The sequence below is a fragment of the Alternaria conjuncta genome, assembly GCF_024043145.1.
Source record: "Alternaria conjuncta strain BMP 0040 chromosome Unknown scaffold_2, whole genome shotgun sequence".
Taxonomy (NCBI): domain Eukaryota; kingdom Fungi; phylum Ascomycota; class Dothideomycetes; order Pleosporales; family Pleosporaceae; genus Alternaria; species Alternaria conjuncta.
The window spans coordinates 870,683-890,441 of NW_026250091.1; the positions used below are offsets into that span (position 1 = coordinate 870,683).

A 19,759-nucleotide genomic window follows, 5' to 3' on the forward strand; every position below is an offset into this window, starting at 1 on the left:
GTGGTAGGGATGGGCGGCGGCAGCTTTTGGGGGGCTGTATTATGGCCTGCTGGGGATGCGGAGGCAGACGACGGCGCAGCAGTTCCAAGGGCGACACGTCCGGTAGACACACAAGGAAAGACGACCAGGCGGACAACGGGTTACGGTGGTCGGTCTGCTCTGTTCACCTTGCGCCCCTGAGACCGGGAGGATCAGCGGACGCCGACGAGGCTACGGGCGTGCCATTGGCTGCAGCCACCGGAGCATGCATACGGGCCTGCAAAGACGCCTCAGTGCCAGAGGCGCGTCGCGATGGTGCAGAGGCTAGCCAGTGTTTGCGCCGTTGGCCAGCCAGCATTGCGACCGAACCATGCGAGACTGACTGCATCCGCGCTGCACCCGAGCTCTGGCCTTCCGTGGTCGCGGTGCCTAGGTGGAGCGCATCTCTCACCGCGCGCTGGCTCGGGCCTAGCGCCGACGACATGCACTGTCGAGCTCCCTCACCTCTGCTGCCCTAGATCCACGCGCACTGTGACATAGACGTGCCATTGCCGTGACGTCCACTGCCACGGCCCATACTCGTGCCTGCCGCTCTCACCCACACGCGTCCCGCTGCCACCGCCTCGCGCTATGGGCCCCGTCACGACCGTCGCTGCTCGCTGAAGCTCACCATGAGAACCGCCGACCAACTGCCTCTTGCCAGCGGCCACACGCACCCCAACCCGCTTGCCTCGCACGCCCCTGTGTCCCTCGACATGAACGGCGCCCACCACCCCGAGCCCGCTGCCTCCTCGCGCCCCAGCACCGCTGCCGCCGCCGATGCCGCGCCTGCCTCGCCCGTCGACGAACATGCGCCGCCTGCCCGCCCTGCCTCGATAGGCCCTCAGTCTGCCCGTCCCAGCATGTTGCGCGCGAAGAGCGACTTTGGGCCGCGCCATCCGGCCCTCCCGCCTGAGAGCACCGACGAGGGAAGCGTCGACGGCCACTTCAAGATCCGCCATGGCTGGGACGACCAGCTCAACTCGGAGGAGTACAGCAACCTGCTCACCTCAAACTTCTTCATGTACTACACCGACAAGAAACACGAGACGGGCGGCCACCCCAAGAACCAGGACTGTGCCTTCCCCGTCCAAGAATGGCGCATGCGGGACCGCCTCAAGACCGTCTCGGCTGTCCTCGCTCTCTGCCTCAACATTGGCGTTGATCCCCCAGACGTCATCAAGACCAACCCGTGTGCCAAGGAGGAGTGCTGGATCGACCCGACGGTTACCTCCCAGACGCCCGGCCACACGCCCATGAACCAGATCGGAAAGGCCCTCCAGACCCAGTACGAGCAGCTGAGCATGCGCACGCGCTACAAACTGCTGCTAGACCCCACAACCGAAGAGACGAGGAAATACGCGTCGACTCTGCGCCGGAATGCCCGCAATGAGCGAGTCTTGTTCCACTACAACGGCCATGGCGTGCCCAAACCAACGTCTTCCGGCGAGATCTGGGTCTTTAACAGAAACTACACGCAGTACATTCCCTTGTCGCTCTACGACTTGCAATCCTGGATCGGCGCACCTAGTCTGTTCGTCTACGACTGCTCCGATGCTGGCCTCATCATCAGCAACTTCAACCGCTTTGCCGAGAAACACCAGGCCGAGTTTGAGGAGGCGCGCCGGAGAGATCCCAGCGTCGAGCATGTCGATTTCAGTGATTGCATCCATCTGGCAGCATGCAGAGAGCGCGAGTCTCTCCCTACTAACCCCGAGCTGCCTGCTGATATCTTCACATCCTGTCTGACGGACCCCATAACCATGGCCGTACGCTTCTTCATCTTGCAAAATCCACTCCCGAGCAAGGTCAGCCTACGAGATGCCCACAATATTCCAGGCAAAGTCTCTGAGCGTAGAACGCCTATTGGTGAGCTGAACTGGATCTTCACAGCCATTACCGATACCATTGCGTGGAACTCTCTCTCCAAACCTCTGTTCAAGAAACTGTTCCGTCAGGACTTGATGGTTGCTGCTCTATTCCGCAACTATCTTCTTGCACAGCGCGTCATGCGCGCATACCACTGCAATCCCGTCTCCCATCCCGAGATCCCCCAAACACACAACCACCCGCTCTGGCGCAGTTGGGACTTGGCCGTTGAGCTGATCCTGGCTCAGCTGCCGGATTTGCAGGCTGAAGCACGCGGAGAGAAAGATTTCAACTACAAACACTCCGACTTCTTCTCTGAACAGCTGACCGCTTTCGAGGTATACCTGACACAGGGTGCCGTGGAGCAAAAGGTACCGGAACAACTTCCTATAGTGCTCCAAGTACTACTCAGTCAAGTGCATCGTCTCCGAGCGTTGATCCTATTGTCGAGTTTCTTAGATCATGGCCCCTGGGCTGTAAATCTTGCACTCAGCATTGGCATCTTCCCATACGTCCTCAAGCTACTACAATCGCAAGCCAATGAGCTAAAGCCAGTCATGGTATTCATCTGGGCCCGAATTCTTGCAGTCGATCAATCCTGCCAAGCCGATCTACTCAAGGACAACGGCTATCAGTACTTCATCAACATATTCAATCCCAATTCTGGTATTCAAGATTCAATCCAAAAGACTGCCCCTTAGCTAAACTCAAACAGGTATACCTATTCAGAACGCAAGCGAACATCGCGCAATGTGCGCCTTCATAGTCTCCATGTTCTGCAAAGACTACAACCAAGGACAACGTGCTTCACTAAGCACAGAGCTTGTAGAGAGCTGCTTGGATCATCTCAAAGATATGCAGAACCCGTTGCTCAGGCAGTGGTCGTGCCTTTGTCTGAGCAAGCTCTGGGTCAACTATGAAGAAGCCAAGTGGGTCGGCATACGGTGCATGGCACATGAACGACTTTGCGAGCTAATCGTGGACCCCGTTGCTGAGGTACGGGCAGCAATGCTGCATGCATTGGCGTCCTTCCTTGGTATCCGCGATGTTACCCCACAGGTGGCCAACATCGAAGAGTCCATCGCGTCTATGATCCTCATTATGACCATGGACGGTAATAGTATGGTGCGCAAAGAGCTCCTCATCTTTTTCTCAACGTTCGTTGCCCGCTACAAGACCCGGTTCATCGTCGCCGCATTCGAGCAACTATCGGAGGATTACGCCAACTCAGACACAAAGCAATCTGATGACAAGAACCCCGATGCGCTCCACATGAAAGCACGTACAGGAGCTACAGGCAGTGCTTCCGAATCGACGTCTTGTTCGCAAAATACCATATACTCTGCCATTTGGAAAGAGTTGCTAGTCATGTCAGTCGATCCGCATCCGGAGATCGCAAAAGACGCTGGAATTGTTGTTGATTACATCCTGATATCACTCATCGAGTCGTCTCTAGCCAAGTTTGTACAGCCCCAACTAGACGAAGCTCTCCAAAACGCGCCAGCTCCTCGACCCATGCGCCGTGCAGTAGAAGAGACTTCTGCGCCGCAAAAAGCCTCGAATCCCCCAACCCCGACCAAAGACTCAACCTACTTGTCACTCTTCGGTGGCATCCGAAAGTCCACGAGTGTCGGTGCTTCGCTGAAGAATCTCTGGGCAGGCCAAGATTCAGCAAGCCCTCGACAGAAATCTTCAGGGAGATCTGCTGCCGATGATGCCCACACTCCCGCGGTCTCTCGCCCCCAGACACCTGAAAAGTATCATACCGTAGAGCAGCCAACCTCACGAGGATTCAAGAACCGGAACTTGACGGAGAAACCAGAAATCCCACTCAAGAGTGTATTCTTCGAATGGTCCGTAGAGTACTTCCGCGAACCTCAGATGAAGCCCACAGAAGCCGACGAACCAGGAAGTACCGACTATAATGGCAGACTCTGGCGGAGGAACCGTAACGACAGGATCATTGCCGAGACTCAGCCGTTGAAGGACATTGCCGTTTCCAATCGTTGGGATGTGCCACGAGGATATTTCGACAACCTCAGCCAACCTGCCAAGATGTGTTTCCACCAGTTTGAGGACCATCTCGTAGTGACAGATACACGGGATACCGTCAACATTTTCGACTACTCAAAGTCGGTCAACAGAATCAATTCTTTCTCCAACGGGAACCCTCCCGAGTCGAGAATAACGGACGTGCGATTCATCAACGAGGACGACCAGGCACTACTAATGACAGGATCCTCGGATGGTGTAATCAAGATATTCCGCAATTACGACCGTAAAGGAGAGACAGAACTAGTGACAGGATTCCGCGCGCTTACTGATCTTGTTTCAAGTAACAAGAACGCCGGTCTGGTATTCGATTGGCAGCAAGGAAGAGGTCTCATCCTAGTTGCTGGCGACGTGAAGGTCATTCGCGTGTGGAACGCTGGGACCGAAGTATGCACCAATGTAAGTTGCGCTCTCCGCATCCGTGATGTCGTAGCTGACCTGAGTAGGACCTTCCCGCACGATCCGGTTCTTGCATTACATCCTTAACCTCTGATCAAGTCGAGGGAGACGTCTTTGTTGCTGGTTTTGGTGATGGTGCCATCCGAGTATACGATCAACGCCAAAAGCCCGCCACCGCCATGGTCAAGGTCTGGAAAGAGCACAAGCAATGGATCACCAACGTTCACCTGCAGCGCGGTGGACAGCGTGAACTTGTGAGCGGCTGCCGTGGCGGTGAGGTCAAGCTATGGGACATACGCTGGGACCGAAGCGTGAAGACCATCCAAGCAACTTCGGACACCCTAAGAACACTCAGCGTTCATGAACATGCTCCCGTTTTTGCCACGTAAGTGCTCATCACATTCCAAGATTACGAAACATGTTAACGTTAACGTGTGTAGTGGCACGCAACGACATCGTGTGAAGATCTTCAACATCAACAACGGACAGCCTGTGTCGCACCTTGAGCCCTATTCGGGTTTCCTTCGCGATCGATCTGCCCCTATCTCGGTCACTGCATTTCACCCTCATCGACTGATGATTGCTGCGGCGGCTGCCAACGACACTCACGTCAATATATTCTCATGTCACGAACCAAAGCATTCAGCTGTCAAGACAGTGAAACTTTGGGATGGGAATGCGAGCGCGTCGACCTCCAGTCGAACGTCCATCGTTGGCTGAAGGCTGACTATCGACGACACCCCGCAGTGAGAGACTGCAAAGAGAATGAGATAGTTGCGCTGGCGGCTGAACCACTAAACGATCGTTGAGGACATGACCTTTTTTTGTACCATGAAGCATAGCGGCTTGTTTTGCTGCAGGGCGTCCGGGAAGCATTGGGTTTGAGCGGGAATGACAATTTTTACTATACCCAGCTGCATTAGTTAGTAATTGTATGAGAGTTGAAACATGTATCCTGAACCATTGAAGCTATTAGGCGGGCATTGTGTTTTACTTAGACAGCCCAGGTGTTCAAGGATCCCGTAGTGGGCTATGACGCCGCGGGGATAGCGGGGCTGTGATTCATCCACGGCTGCCCCACTATGGAAATGTGAGTCCCTAGCACACGTCTGACTATAGAACAACGCGACTCAAAACACCCCCAATCCAACCACAATGAGTGACGCCGCAGCTGCTGGCGCTGAGCCGCCCTCCAAGAACGCGCTGAAGAAGGCGCAGAAAGAGAAAGAGAAGGTCAGTAGAGTCTCTTTCCCGTCAAGTCCATAATATTAACAGTAGCCCAGGCAGAGAAGAAGGCGGCAGCCAAAGCCCGCGAACTCGCTGAGCGTACCAAGAAAGAAGCCGATGACGGCGCCGACGTTTCCGCAGGCGCATACGGCGAACTTCCCCTCATTGGATCCAAAGAGTACAAGCCTACGGGAACTGCGCGCACTGAGCTTACCGATGTCGCCAACAATGAGGACAAGGAGATTACGTTCAGGTGCTGGGTTGAGAATGCAAGGGTGCAATCTGCGAAGCTCGCTTTCTTGAACCTGCGACAAAACCTCAACACTGTGCAGGCTGTCGTTGCGGCCAGCGACAAGCTGAGCAAGCAGATGGTCAAGTTCTGCGGCAGCGTTAGCACCGAGAGCACACTTGTCGTTACGGGTATAGTGAAGCGTGTGAAGGAGCCCATCAAGAGTGCCAGTATCACCGATTTCGAGATCCATGTCCAGAAGTTGTTCGTCGAGGCCAGTGCTGAGATTCCACTACCGCTTCAAGTATCGGACGCAGAACGGCCCATGCCGACTGAGACTGCCGCGGAAGAGGATCAGAAAGAAGAGGAAGGTGGCGAGCGCCCACTCGTCAGTCTGAACACAAGGTTGAACAACCGGACACTTGATCTGCGAGCCAAGATCAACCAATCTATCTTCGTCATCAAGAGCGGTGTTTGCGCCTTGTTCCAGGAGTTCCTCTCGAAGAAGGGCTTCGTTCTGGTGCATACTCCAAAGATTCTGTATGTTACTCGTGTCGTGTTTCGTTGCAGATACTAATATGACATTTAGTGGAGCTGCCTCTGAGGGAGGTGCCAATGTCTTCGAGCTGAAGTACTTCGGTCGCCCCGCCTACCTTGCTCAGTCACCACAGTTCTACAAGCAAATGTTGATCGCCTCCCGTTTCCAAAAGGTCATGGAGATCGGTCCTGTATTCCGCGCCGAGAACTCCAACACAGCCCGTCACTTGACCGAGTTCACTGGACTGGATCTTGAGATGGAATTCCAGGAGAACTACCATGAAGTCATGAGTGTGCTGGAAGACCTCATGCTCTTCATCTTCAACGAGCTCAACGCACGGTACAAAAAAGAGACAGAACTTGTAAGAGGAGTGTATCACGTCGATGAGTTCAAGCTTCCTCAGTCCGGAAACGTTCCCAGAATTCCTTTCCAAGAAGGTATCAAGATGCTGCGCGAAGCTGGTGAGGAGCTTGGAGACTACGACGATCTGACGTAAGTGCGAAAGAGAAATCCTCAAAGGCTTGACTAATGTTTCCAGAACACCTCAAGAGAAGATGCTTGGCCGTCTTGTTCTCGAGAAGTACAACACCGACTTCTACACTCTGGATCAATTCCCTCTTGCTATCCGTCCCGCATATACGATGCCCTCACCCACCGACCCTGCTCTCTCAAACTCCTATGACATGTTCATGAGGGGTCAAGAGATCTGCTCGGGTGCGCAGCGTATCCATCACTCAGAGCTGCTCGCAGAGCAGATGCGCAAGCATGATCCCCCGATTGATCCCGCCGGTGCTGGAACCAAGGATTACGTAGACTGCTTCAAGTACGGTTGCCCGCCGCACGCCGGAGGTGGTTTCGGCCTGGAGAGGATTGTACAATTCTGGCTCGGGTTGCCTAACATCAGGATGTGCAGCCTGTTCCCCCGAGACCCCCAGCGCGTTGTGCCCTAAACATAATCTGCTAAAAGAGAACGATGAAATACTGCTCGACAGCGTCGGCTTAGCAGGGATGGGTCACGATGATTGGCGCAGACACAGCACCTTTCGTACAAAAAGGGTCCTAAGTTTGGCATATGGTCTCAGAGCTGACGCGTATGGCATGAGACAAAGATTGAGAATTGATTCATTGACGGCGTCGCGTCTCATGGAGCTCACGACCCGTAGTGTCAATCGCAGATACTAAAGAAATATAAATATATTACATGTTCATCATTCAGCCTACAAGCACACTACTCCTTTGAACAATTGTTCTGCAGCGTCTGCTTGCTTCCAACGAGATGTGTCGCCTGTGACGATCTAACCAAGGTACTCAGACGCGCTCTCGCTGGAACACTTCTAATGTACTCAGGCGGGCTCATTAGAGTCAAACAGCCTTCATCCAGTGCGACCAGACGCAGATGATCAACGGAATCTGGCAATGTAAGATCCGTCGACAACTCATTCTGGTATTGACATTGACGCCGATCTCTCATGCGTCGCGCGTGCTAGTCGCAAACGTCGAGTTTTGCCCTTCATAGCCAGTTATCCGCCAACAGCTGATAGCCCGCCTACGATTAGTCTTCACATAGACCAACGTGCGTGACAATGGCGCCATCCCACCATCGTGCGATTGCAAAGTCTGACATAGCAATCCGCGAATCTTCCTCAACATTGCTTCAGCGTCGCGGCAGCAAGCTTCTTCTGTGCTTCGTCCCCGAGGGCCGCGACATCCACCTCTTGTATAGCCTGCCCAATCGCCAATGTCGTCTTGACGTTTCCTCCATCAACGTGCACAAGTCCGTTTCGGCCGACGGTAACCTCGAAACCGATTTTGGAGCCCAGGGTTTCCAACAGAGATATGCCTCCGCGCGCTGCAAGCATCCTCCGTGCCATACCCAGGCTGATCTTGAACACCATACCCCCCTTTAACAGACCGAGACCTTCGCCCTTGCCCGTGGAGGGATCGACACAGGTGAGCTCTGATGGTAGGTCCTTGCCGGCACTCGCGACGCGACAGTAGACCAGGGAGTTTGGGGGCAGCTGGGGCCGTGTCTTCTTGGTCGCGCCTTCGAAGGCTAGGTGGGGAAGGGTCGCAGCCGGCGTGTTCGGGGTGAGGAGGCAATTGAAGTTCTCGGCGGCAGAGCCATTCACAGTCGCGATGACGAGGTCGCCTGCAAAAGGAAGATACTGTCAAGGGGATTAACAAGCCTGGTAGAAAAGACAGAATAGATCTCTCACCCTTCCAGTGTTGTACTCGACCGAAGCGGCATTCTTCTTGTTGTCCGTCACGAGCGCGCCCGCGACCGTGGCCGTGACCGTGTCTGGCGGCGTGTGTCGCAAACCAGGTCCGAGGGTGAGCGTCTTCTTTTTGCCTGTGCCAGTTGGCAGGGCGCTCTGCGCGATGTTGTCGCCAGGCAGTACGATAGTGGCTGAGGCTGCCATGGTAGTGCTCGCAAAGTCGTGTCCTTGGGTGTGGTAGAGCACCTGGTAACATGCGCCGTCCCTCGAGTGAGCTCATTCCGAGAAGCCCGTGCGCTTCCGAGAAAAATGCACGACTCTGAATTTCTTAGCCGCGAAGAAACACACGCGCTACAAACGCTACCACAGCCGGCTATCTTCTGTTCACCTGCCCCTGCCGCTTTCTTGTCGATACTGAACGGCTTTCGTTTGACTCGAACCCTCTTTCCGTAACCCGAAAACGTCTCCCCGCGCAAGATGAGTGCGCAAGCGGACCCCGCGCAGCGAGTCGCGATAGGCATATCCTTTGGCAACTCGTACAGTTCCATTGCTTTCACTTCGGGTGTAAGTGCCCATGTCTGTCGCCCATGTCTCTGGATGTTTCTGACGCATAACAGGAAGGCAAAGCAGAGGTCATCGCCAACGAAGACGGAGGTACGCCGCCTGCTGCACGCCCTGGATCCCCTCGACTGCTAACACTTGAAAAGACCGTCAAATCCCCACCGCCCTGTCCTACGTCGAAGGAGAAGAACTACACGGAGGCCAGGCCAAGACCCAATTCGTCCGCAATGCGAAGAACACAGTCGCCTACTTCCGCGACTTCCTCGGCCAAGAGTAGGCAATCCTATCCTACCTGTCCAACCACGTCGACTGACACCCTGCAGCTACAAATCGATAGACCCCTCCCCATGCCACCAGTCGGCCCATCCCGTACAGCACGAAGACGGCGTTGCGTTCAACATCCGCGATACCGCCGACGAGCAGGAGAACACCGTATCCGTTATCGATGCCACAACACGTCACCTGAAGAGACTACGGAGTTCTGCCTCTGACTACCTTGGAAAGGAGGTCAACGCCGCCGTCATCACCGTACCCACAAACTTCAGTGATGCCCAGAAGGAGGCCCTGAAGAAGGCGTCGACAAACGCTGGCATCGAGGTCCTACAGTTCATCCACGAGCCCACAGCTGCTGTCCTAGCATACGATGCCCGTCCTGGTGCCCAGTTGGCTGACAAGATCATCGTCGTCGCCGATCTGGGAGGCACCCGTTCGGACGTGGCTGTGGTTGCGTCCCGTGGCGGCATCTACACCATCCTGGCCACTCTACACGACTACGATGTCAGTGGCTCCAAGCTCGACCAAGTGCTCATGGAACATTTCGCCAAGGAGTTCCTCAAGAAGCACAAGTCGGCCGGTGACCCTCGGGAAAACGACCGATCGTTGGCCAAGTTGAAGCTTGAGTGCGAAGCTGTCAAGAAGGCGCTTTCCATTGGTACCACCGCCAACTTCTCCGTCGAGAGCTTAGTAGGCGGCACCGACTTCACCGCGACCATCAACCGCACCCGCTACGATCTCCTGGGAAGCAAGTTGTTCTCTGCCTTTACTCGTCTTGTCACTCAAGCTGTGGAGAAGGCCAACTTGGATCCTCTCGACATCTCCGAGATTATCTTGGCTGGCGGTAACTCTCACACTCCCAAGGTCGCTTCTGCGGTACGCTCAGCCTTCCCGGAATCCACCACCGTCCTCGCACCTTCCACATCCCCATCAGCCATCAACCCCTCGGAATTGTCAGCCCGCGGTGCTGCTATCCAAGCCAGCCTTATCCAGGAGTTTGAGCTCGAGGACATTGAACAAAGCACCCACCCTATGGTTACTGTTACACCCCACCTTTCCACCGCTGTTGGTGTGCTGTGCATCTCGGGCGATGAGTCCTCTGGCGTTTTCCATGCCATCGTCGACGCGGAGACACAACTACCTGTCCGACGCACTGCGACCATTGCAACGCCACGAGAGGGAGGTGACGTGCTCATCAAGCTTGCGGAAGGCTCACGACACATCAAGGTCACAAAGCCAGAGCCCAAGCCCAAGGCTGAAAAAGACGAGGATGATTCGGATGACAGCGACGACGACAGCGAGGAAGAGGAAGAGGAGCTACGGGAGAAGACATGGAAGGTTGGACAAGTGCTGAGCGAAGCTGCAGTCCGTGGTGTCAAGAAGGGAGGAAAGGTCGAGGTCCAGATCAACATCGGTGCCGACCTGAGCATAAATGCCATCATTCGCGAAGTAGGTGGCAAGGGCGGTATTCGTGGTCTCATCCAGGGACGCAAGGTCAACGGCAGCGCCTAGATGCGCCCGACCACTATACTGATGCGCCAGGCGCTGGACCGCAAAATTTTCATTACATGCGATATGAACGACATAGACAGCCTGTGTTTCTACTAGACCAATTTCGGTAGCTTGGATAGGATTATCGGAGGGCTTAGACCCTCGAGTTGATCACAATGAAGAGCACCTGAGCCCTGATAATCCAACGTGCTTAGAAAGTATGCATCTATTGCACATGTTGCAGGGATGTTACTTTCGATGTGTTTGCGCCTGCACCATATTGGACTGCATTTACACCCATACGACCAGCGCTCTCGAATGAGAAGTAATGCTAGTACAATGAATGAATTACACTAGTTACTCGCAAGGCCGCCAGTTGACAATGGGTCCTACGCAAGCCCAACCCATTGAGTAAAAGCATGGAGCATTCGTGCTGTCATTCGTACCGAAACGAGACAATAGGTAATATAAGACAAAAGCAGGTGACCCTAATCGTGGTCGTCTCCATTGGAGTGCCCGTGTGTCCAGGAACGCCAAGAATGCTCAACTGTGTTTCGTACAGCATCGTCCATCCATAACATGCAAGACTCCATGTAACCGCACAAGAGAAAGACAATGAACAAGCAAGAGCCAAGGTATGCAAAGACGCCATATGTGCGCCCTCATCTGGCTATGTTGGATTCCCACGAAGGCCAACCCTTTAAGGGAGGCAGCACTCAATGGAAACCCTCAAGCCGCGATGAAGGGATGACAGGGATGACAACAGCACGACCGAAACTTTGCGAAACGGATACCAAACACCTTGATCCATCCACGCCTACCCAATGCCTGCATGATATTCCAAACTCCGTAAACAAAACAAGCATTTTGAATGCCAGCAGAATCGATGACATGACTACAAGAGGCGCAGCTTCTTGGGTGGACCGAGGGAGCTGTTGAAGAAGGAAGACTCTGCGGGGCGCTTCTTGACAGTGGTGAAGGCCTGAGGCGCAGGCTTCATAGCCGACAAGGTCGCTTTCGATGGCGTCGCCCCAAGGAAGATGGACTTTGATGGGGTCTTGATGGCTGATCTGCTGAACAAGAAAGACGACTTCTTGACGGGAAGTGTGCGAGGTGCAAGCGGGCTCTTGTCGTCGAAGAACATGCCAACTTCGCAGTTTTCCTTGTCGTCATTGAAAGAGCGATCGAACTCTGAACTTGTCGGAGTGCTAGGCATCTTGCACTGGGATGAAGGAGGCAGCGCGTACTTGGAAGGAGTCTTGAAAGGTGTGAATGGCTTCGCCGTAGTAGTAGGCAGAGGAGTTGCTGGCTTCGCAACGGATAGGTCGACCAGGTAATGGTCTTCGTCCATACGCTTCTTGTTTGACTCACTATCCAACACCCACCCCACGTTGACACACTTGATGGCTCCCTTGCTTTCAAGGCACTTCTCCAGTGTGGACATGCTTCCATCCTTGAAGAGAACGTGGCTAAGAGACGCATGCGATATGTCTTGTACTACCTTTGCGCCCAGATCCTCGAGCAGACCGCGGAACAAGAAGTTCTGCTCCCTACCGTTCCGTGTGACATCGACGTAGAAGACCATGCCCTGAAGGATGCCTTCGTAGAGGAATAGATCGCTCTCGTCTGCTGGAACGTCTGTCCAAGCGACAGTCTTCTTAGGAGTCTTAGCGTCCATGACCTTCTGAGGTGATCGCAAGGCGGACTTCTTCGGTGACACTGGCTCGAGGGCTGCAAAAGTAGGTGCAAGTTTGAGCGGAGCCAGATGCATGGTGGGATTAGTAATAAAAGGAGAAGCCTCGACAGCTGTGTCCGTAGGTGCGATCTCACTGTATTTGCTAGCTTCGGTGAGCTCAGTGAAGTCGGCAAGCTCGCTTGGTTCTTCGAGATCGAACGAGTCGTTCTTCAGAGTTGAGAATCTTATAGGTGACGGTGTCTGTTTCTTGACTGAAGCAGTGATCTCTTCCTGGAGAGCAGCCTCGAGAGCCAGGCTTGGTGTTGTGGGGTAGTCGGGCAGTTCAGCGAGAGCGCGACGTGGAGTCATTGGTGCCTTAATATGAGCTGGTGTTTTGGGGTAATCGGGGAGCTCGGCCAATGCTGCCTTGGAGGTCACAGGCGCGCTGATATGAGCTGGTGTTTTGGGGTAACCCGGGAGTTCGGCCAGTGCTGCTTTGGAGGTGATGGGCGCGATGATGTGGGCGGGTGTGGCAGGGTACGCCTCAGGAAGCTCCTCGAATGCTTCCTGATCGGTGACGCCCCAGACGATCTGTGCAGGTGGAGTGCCAGAAATCTCCGAACACGAACGCTGGGCGGGCGTCGCATCATAGTATGGTGTCTTTAGCTGGACCGATACCTGGGTCTTGGCATCCGGTGTCAAGGAGACATCGGCCGTAGTCTGGCGGCCCTGGCAGTCAAATTCATCAGTAATGTGCGGATTCTCGACGTGCTGAGGGCCCTCTGGCACTTCTATTGTGGCCTCGACCGCGCTCTCGGCAGCTGTAGAAGTATGACAAGCCTCAATCTGGTCGACTGCTTCTTTCTCCTCAACATCGCTCATGGCGACATCATTATACCCATGCTCGATGAATTCGGCATGAACCTCGGGTGTAGCGATTGCGACAGGTGCAGCAATATGCGCAGGTGTCGTGGGATATCCTGCGAGTTCGGTAAGAGCGGCCTTGTTCGACAAAGGTGCGAGGATATGCGAGGGAGTCGTGGGGTAGCCGGGAAGCTCGGCGATGGCCTCTCTTGAGGTCATGGGGGCAGTGATGTGGGAGGGGGTTGTCGGGTAGGTAGGGAAATCTGCGAACGGTTTCTCGATTGCCTCCACGACAGGCTGCTCCACCTCTTCCATGACTGCATGTTCGTTTGCCTCTACAACAGATTGCTCGATGATCTCCGCAACAGGCTCCTCGACTGTTTGAGCGGCCGGCTCTGGCCCAGACTTCGCCTTAGTGACAACAGCAGCCTTCTTTGTGAGCTTGCGGGCCGGAGCCTTGAGCGGCGACTCCTGTGGGACTGCAGGGGCATTACGACCGCGTGTGGCTCTCGGTACAATGACGGGTGCGGGTGCGGAGGCTTTTGGCACTGCTGCTTTGCGTGTACGGGGAGCTGGCTTAGCAGGCTCGCTGGCGACGGTCTTGTCGACAAATGCAGGCTCGCTCTTCTTGGAAACGGGTGTCTTCTTTGCGGGTGCTTTGCGTACAGCTCTTGATGCTGGCTTGGCTGTTTCTTCGACGGCAGGCTCTGGGGCGACAGCAGGCTTCTCGACCTTGGGTACAGGTGCCTTTTTCACTGCTGCGATCTTGCGCGTACGGGCGGCTGTTGGCTTAGGGGCCTCTTCAATGGCTTCGGGCTCCTCTGTAGCGGCAGGCTCCTCGGCTTTGCGACCACGCGTCGCCCTCACTGCTGGAGCAGGGGCGGGTGCGGCTCTGGTCTGGACCTTGATGGTGCGCGCGGCCTTTGTCGCAACAGTCTTCTTGGCCATGGGCGGCTCAGCATCCTCAGGCTCAGCTCTGGCTTTGCGTTTCACAGCAGTTGTCTTTGTGGGTTTGACCGGGGCAGGCGCTGGCTCAGCAGCTTCCTCGACTGCCTTCTTCCTGCCGCGCTTGGGAGGGGCGTTGAGCGTGTTGGGGGGTGCAGAGGCGACCTCTGGGGCGGTTTTCGCACCGCGACGTGTAGCGACCATGATGTCTGTCGATGTTCGCTGTCTTGGTGGTATGTCGTTGTCGGTCTGGGGTGAGACTGGTTCAGTCGAGGTTGTGGACGTGCTTGCCGTGTTGTGTTGTCAAAGCGCGAACGACGACTAGCCGCATCGGGACACGCGTTGCTCCAGCAACAATTCATGGATCGCTTGGCCGCCAATCGCCCCTGTGCAAACTCACAGCAGCAGACACTTGGGTGCGGACGAATGACCATCATGCCTATCGATTGTCTATCACCCATTCAAAGCTATACGTATGACTTCCATGCCCACTCCGCAGACCAACACCCTCGCATCGCCACCACCATTGCCTTCATCAAGCACCGCCATACTCGACGCATCTGCAACATTGGTCTTGATTCTATTTATCCTCTGGACCGTCAGAGCGCCTTCATGCTGTGCTGCAGTTTCAGCTCCAGCTTCGGAGTTTGCCTTACGCAGTACAATCCGCCACAATCTGATCCACTCGTCATTTCCTGATGTGACAAGGAAAATGTGTGATTTATGTCCGAAGAGAGCGCACGACGTTACTGCAGAGCCATGTGCGCGACTGACGAGGATTGGTGGCGGAACATGGGTTGTCGTAGGCGAAGTCGACGACGGCAAAGACGTAGACTGTGCGAGTATACACGCCAGACTGCCATCGTCACCACCGGATACGATGAGCCAGGTATCCGCACTAATGGCTCGGGATGTCATGGCTTTTGAGGAGCTTTGATGTATCCTTGCCGGATGGTGCCATGTCAAATGATCATTTGACCCAGTGAATTTTCCACGCGATCGTTCGGTATCTGCCATTAGCGGCCATACTACAATATGGCCATCGGTACCAGCTGTCAAGACCTTTTCTCTAGAGAGGAACATGCACTGTGTCAAACAGGATGTAAAGTAGAGACCCTTTCCAAGAGGCTGCCATGTGATAGTAGCGGCAGGATCATAACGATAGATCTTGTCACATCAGCGCCATGCTACATTGAGAATACGGAGATCAGCTCACCTTGATGCTGGAATCTGAGAACACCATCGTGATAGTATGTGCGGATCCCGACGTGATCACATCGAAAGACATGAGTCTCAAATCTGCGTGCTCACTTTCTGGGGTGTACACATGTTCGCACACGATTCCAATGTCAAGAGCGGAGGCGGGTAAGTCCCGGATCCGCCATACATAGACTGTGAAGGAAGTCAGCAGCAGCTTTGCAGCGTTGTACCCAAACCTTACATTCTTCACAGCCACCACTGCTGAACAGATAGTCACCGTCTTGCGACCATTGTAGATGCTGAATCCCCGTGGTGTGCTTGCGAATAGTCCTTTGGCATATCAGATCATCATCAACATGGCGGAAAATCTTGATATCGGTATCCTCGGCGCCTGTGGCGATGAGCGGGTGAGATCTACCGTTCATCTCCGATGTAACTGCGAGCGCCTTGATCTCGCGTCCATGACCCCCTCGTCGAACGACAGCATGATTCGGTCTGTTTTGACTGCATATATGCATACTAGAGGCTCGAGTCCATACTAGGATACCTCCTAGCGACGAGTGTGACCGGAAGGCCCAACTTCTATGCGCTCCTCCGGTTTCGATGCTCATGACTTGCTCTTCGCTAGTGACATCGTATAGATACCATTTCTTGCTTGAGAAGCCGTGTATGAGGAGATGGCCGTCCTGGAAGTATAAACCTTCAATGTTTGGTCCGAATGGTACCGCAAGATCATGCACCAGCTCGACAACGTTTGCAGATGCATCGAACTGGTGTACGCTGAGACGCCCATCTCTTCCTACGGAGAACAGGTGGCCGTGTACGGAGCCTACGGAGACTCCAGATGAGGGACACCATGTAAGACAAGTGACTGCTTCCGCACCGTGTGCTTTCTCAATGATCCGTAGCAAGATAGCAACATCCGTACCCCCCTCACCTTTACGGATTTCATACAGTGCGATCGAACCCCGACGGAACCCAATGATGAGAATGTCTCTCCCGGGTATTCTTGCATAAGTCATACTCGTGATGACCGAACCGGCCGAAGATTCTGCAATGGGTATCTGCACAACTCTCAGAACGTTCGTGTTGCTATCAGGGTCCACGTATAGCAATTGCGCTTCACCTTGACCAACAAGGGTCACAAGTAATGCCGCCGTATTTGGACCATCCGTGTCTGATACCTCCACAGCTAAGATGTCTCCAACTTTGCTACCAATGGCATGCAGATTTGCCAGGGTATTAGACTCCTTATTGTACACGTAGATGTTGCCGCTACTACCAGCGATGTAAGCGAAACCAGGACGGCAGCCACTCGTGCAGACAGAGTAACCAGAAAGATCTTTCAGTTCATCGATTAACTTCGAGTTCGAAAGGAGGCTTGACTGACTTGGGGCTGTCCTGGACGAAATGGAGCCGATAAGTACGGTTCCAGAGTTAGTAGTAAGCAAAAATGAGGTTTCATCGACAAAGCAATAGCTTCTGAAGAACTCTGCTTTCCTTGGGGACTTTGGACCGTCCACAAATTCAGGCCTGTTTGAATCAGGTTCGGCCACTTGCGCCCATGATAATATGTCGTGTACAGTATACTCAGCGATCGCACCACGTAAGTTCTTCTCTGCCTGCAGGATGCGCAATAACGGGGTAGCGGTGACTTTACTATCAGCGCCACCTGCAATAACCTGCTGTATTCCTGTTGAGTCATTGGAAACAACAGTCGACCACAAGTTCTTCCCGCTATGATGCGCGGTGCAGTCAAGTTCTAGCAACCTGTAAGGAAAGCTCGTGCTACTTCCGGGGTTTGGCGCAAGTTCCCACGTCCTTGCAGTTGCATCTTCACCGGCAGACTGGAGTAACAGTGATCCATTGCATGGCGATGCTTCGAGAAAGCGGACCGTCCAAACGCGTGAAAGATGACCCCACCCGATGGCGAGACAGCTCGAGCTATTAAATTCATTTGAGTCGAAAGCCTCGTTGGTAAAGCCGGTATGACGAGTTCTCAGAATCTCCAAGTCATTGCTATGAGCTTCCGAGGTAGTGGCACTAGTGTTCACATCCGAGACGTCCCATATTCGGATTGTGCGGTCATCGCTGCAGCTTGCTACCACCCGCCTCAGTCTTTGACAACATTCAGTGGGTAGCTCTTCCGAAATCTGGACCCCGAAAATTGAGCCCTCGTGACCCAAAAATACGCGATGGATACGGGAGGCGGATCCACCGCCGCCATTGTCGCACCATGACCAGTATATAATTTCACCGAACGCTGTACCAGCAGCAACGAGGACCTGGTTTAGATTCTCCCAGAACAGGTGAGCGGAGTAGAGGATAGATCGAGAACTTGAAGTTAGATCAGATACAGCTACATCGATGTAACTGAAATCAAAATGTCAGCAAGGAAATGATACTCCAGCAGATCAATGTGTGGTATGCGCACTTGGTTATGTGGAAGTCGTCCGATGTCCTTTGTTCCATCTCAACGTGCAGCAGTGCGTTATGAGCAGTGACAGCAATGCAGGATCCTTTGCGGTACTGAGCATCGTCATCCAGGCCTTTGGGACGAGGAGCGAGATCAAGAATCCAATCTGAAGCTTTCGCGACGTTGGAGAAACATAGGCTCAGGCCTTGTTGGCCAACTTGATCTGCAAAGTCAATCTCAAGGGCGCGGATCAGTCTTCCACCCCAGATGACCAGTTTGATAACGTGCGCATGCTCTTCCGAAAAGACGCGTATTCCATGGATTGATTGAGCTTTGAAGACGCGCTCCGAAGAGATGTACCGCGAGTTGCTGGCATGGTGGAAGCGTAAAAAGGGGCCTTCTGCAGCGATCAGCAGAGCGCCGCAAGAGGCCAGTGCTGTCACTGGTACGCGAATGCATTCATGCTGCGGTGATTAGCTGCTGTCTGGCTCGATGCAACGCAGACTCACGTGTAGAGTTGGCAACATTGGCTCGCCAGAATCATATGTGAGGTTGGTGTTCATGATGGGAAAATTGGGGTTGAGTCCGCCCCGCGAAGTGTGGCGGGCGTGGCGGGGCAATGACGGAGTGCGTTTCCGCGATTTTTTGTCGGCCTTCACCGCGCTGATTGCTGCTACAAGCACCCACATCACTCTCTACACTCTCAATTCAACCTGCTCATAGATAATATTTCCATAGCAAAATCGCCAACATGTCTCTCGCAGGCCCACTAGGCACGAGCATCAATCCAGAGGAGACTGAGAACTTTGAGGATGCAGGTACCCCAAAGCCAGCGCGTCGACAGTCATCGCTAACCGCGTCTACAGATCGAGAAGCAGTTCGCGGTCAAAGGTACAGATCACGAGACCTGCCGGTCGCGACCATGCTGACAGTATCACACAGTTGTGCAGCACATGGAAACATACTGGAAGATCCTCGAGAAAGTACCCGGCTCCAAGCTGCGACTCACCAAGATCGACGACGAAATCTACGAACACCTCAAGACGGAATTCCCCGAGTTCGACGCATCAGCCACACTAAACGAGGATGAGATGAAGAGCAAGGAGGGGAAGGAGCGATGGCGCAAGTTCATCAGTGAGTACGAGAAGAAGGTCGAGGATTACAATTTCGGCACAATGCTGCGCGCAAGTCCCAAGATGGAATACAGCCAGGAAGGCACAATATTCGCTGTTCGGATGCAGTTCTACGCTATCGAAATCGCACGGTAAGCTATGCCCTGGATCTAGCGGCGCGCCCGATGCTGACATGCGCAGTAACCGAGAAGGCCTGAATGACTGGATATACGAGAAGGCGCAGGGCAAGTAGTTCACCGCAGGATGATCCTGGAAATTCTAAATTCCAAGTTATTGTTCGCAAGGGACGCCAATACGCGGCTGCATTGTCGACATCCGGCCCGTCACTTATTCGTCGCTTACGAGCTCACGTTCTTTGTCGGCCGCCCAGCTATGACCGTCTATGAATATCTGTCATGCAAGCCACTGGATCATCGGTGGAGTACCATATTGGCTTGATAATTGACGTATTGATGAACGTATAATCTTCGTCAGTCGCCGGCCTATACTGTGCATGTCAACTACAAGACCAACAAAGCGCTGAATCAGGTGTGTCGCTCTCAGCTCACCATCCGCTGATGACCTGCGCGGAGGAAGCCACTGTTTCATCTCGTTCTAAAGTGATCGCATGAGCGGATGCAATTTTTGGGCTTTCCGTGAAGGCGGCGATTGGT

At 54.0% G+C, this 19,759-nt stretch overlaps 7 protein-coding genes across 7 annotated transcripts; 4 read left to right on the forward strand and 3 right to left on the reverse strand.

Annotated features, from left to right (window-relative positions):
* Nucleotides 1–650: 650 nt before the first annotated feature.
* J4E85_001400 (uncharacterized protein) lies at nt 651–4,727 on the forward strand (the record flags this gene model as incomplete). Its single annotated transcript, XM_051465686.1, has 3 exons — nt 651–2,553; nt 2,603–4,338; nt 4,386–4,727. 3 exons carry the CDS (start codon nt 651–653, stop codon nt 4,725–4,727), a joined length of 3,981 nt encoding a protein of 1,326 aa, XP_051330243.1.
* A 766-nt stretch (nt 4,728–5,493) lies between these two features.
* Nucleotides 5,494–7,282, forward strand: J4E85_001401 (uncharacterized protein; the record flags this gene model as incomplete). The annotated part of the gene is made up of 4 exons (XM_051465687.1): nt 5,494–5,571; nt 5,622–6,334; nt 6,384–6,824; nt 6,871–7,282. The coding sequence occupies 4 exons, from the start codon at nt 5,494–5,496 to the stop codon at nt 7,280–7,282; spliced, it is 1,644 nt and encodes a 547-aa protein (XP_051330244.1).
* Nucleotides 7,283–7,975: 693 nt separating this feature from the next.
* J4E85_001402 (uncharacterized protein) lies at nt 7,976–8,752 on the reverse strand (the record flags this gene model as incomplete). Its single annotated transcript, XM_051465688.1, has 2 exons — nt 7,976–8,497; nt 8,549–8,752. 2 exons carry the CDS (start codon nt 8,750–8,752, stop codon nt 7,976–7,978), a joined length of 726 nt encoding a protein of 241 aa, XP_051330245.1.
* Nucleotides 8,753–9,025: 273 nt separating this feature from the next.
* J4E85_001403 (uncharacterized protein) lies at nt 9,026–10,894 on the forward strand (the record flags this gene model as incomplete). Its single annotated transcript, XM_051465689.1, has 4 exons — nt 9,026–9,112; nt 9,166–9,202; nt 9,256–9,382; nt 9,433–10,894. The coding sequence occupies 4 exons, from the start codon at nt 9,026–9,028 to the stop codon at nt 10,892–10,894; spliced, it is 1,713 nt and encodes a 570-aa protein (XP_051330246.1).
* An 874-nt stretch (nt 10,895–11,768) lies between these two features.
* Nucleotides 11,769–14,561, reverse strand: J4E85_001404 (uncharacterized protein; the record flags this gene model as incomplete). The annotated part of the gene is made up of 1 exon (XM_051465690.1): nt 11,769–14,561. One exon carries the CDS (start codon nt 14,559–14,561, stop codon nt 11,769–11,771), a length of 2,793 nt encoding a protein of 930 aa, XP_051330247.1.
* A 3,375-nt stretch (nt 14,562–17,936) lies between these two features.
* Nucleotides 17,937–18,536, reverse strand: J4E85_001405 (uncharacterized protein; the record flags this gene model as incomplete). The annotated part of the gene is made up of 2 exons (XM_051465691.1): nt 17,937–18,437; nt 18,483–18,536. The coding sequence occupies 2 exons, from the start codon at nt 18,534–18,536 to the stop codon at nt 17,937–17,939; spliced, it is 555 nt and encodes a 184-aa protein (XP_051330248.1).
* Nucleotides 18,537–18,724: 188 nt separating this feature from the next.
* On the forward strand, nt 18,725–19,338 carry J4E85_001406 (uncharacterized protein; the record flags this gene model as incomplete). The annotated part of the gene is made up of 4 exons (XM_051465692.1): nt 18,725–18,787; nt 18,840–18,864; nt 18,916–19,237; nt 19,287–19,338. The coding sequence occupies 4 exons, from the start codon at nt 18,725–18,727 to the stop codon at nt 19,336–19,338; spliced, it is 462 nt and encodes a 153-aa protein (XP_051330249.1).
* Nucleotides 19,339–19,759: the final 421 nt, after the last annotated feature.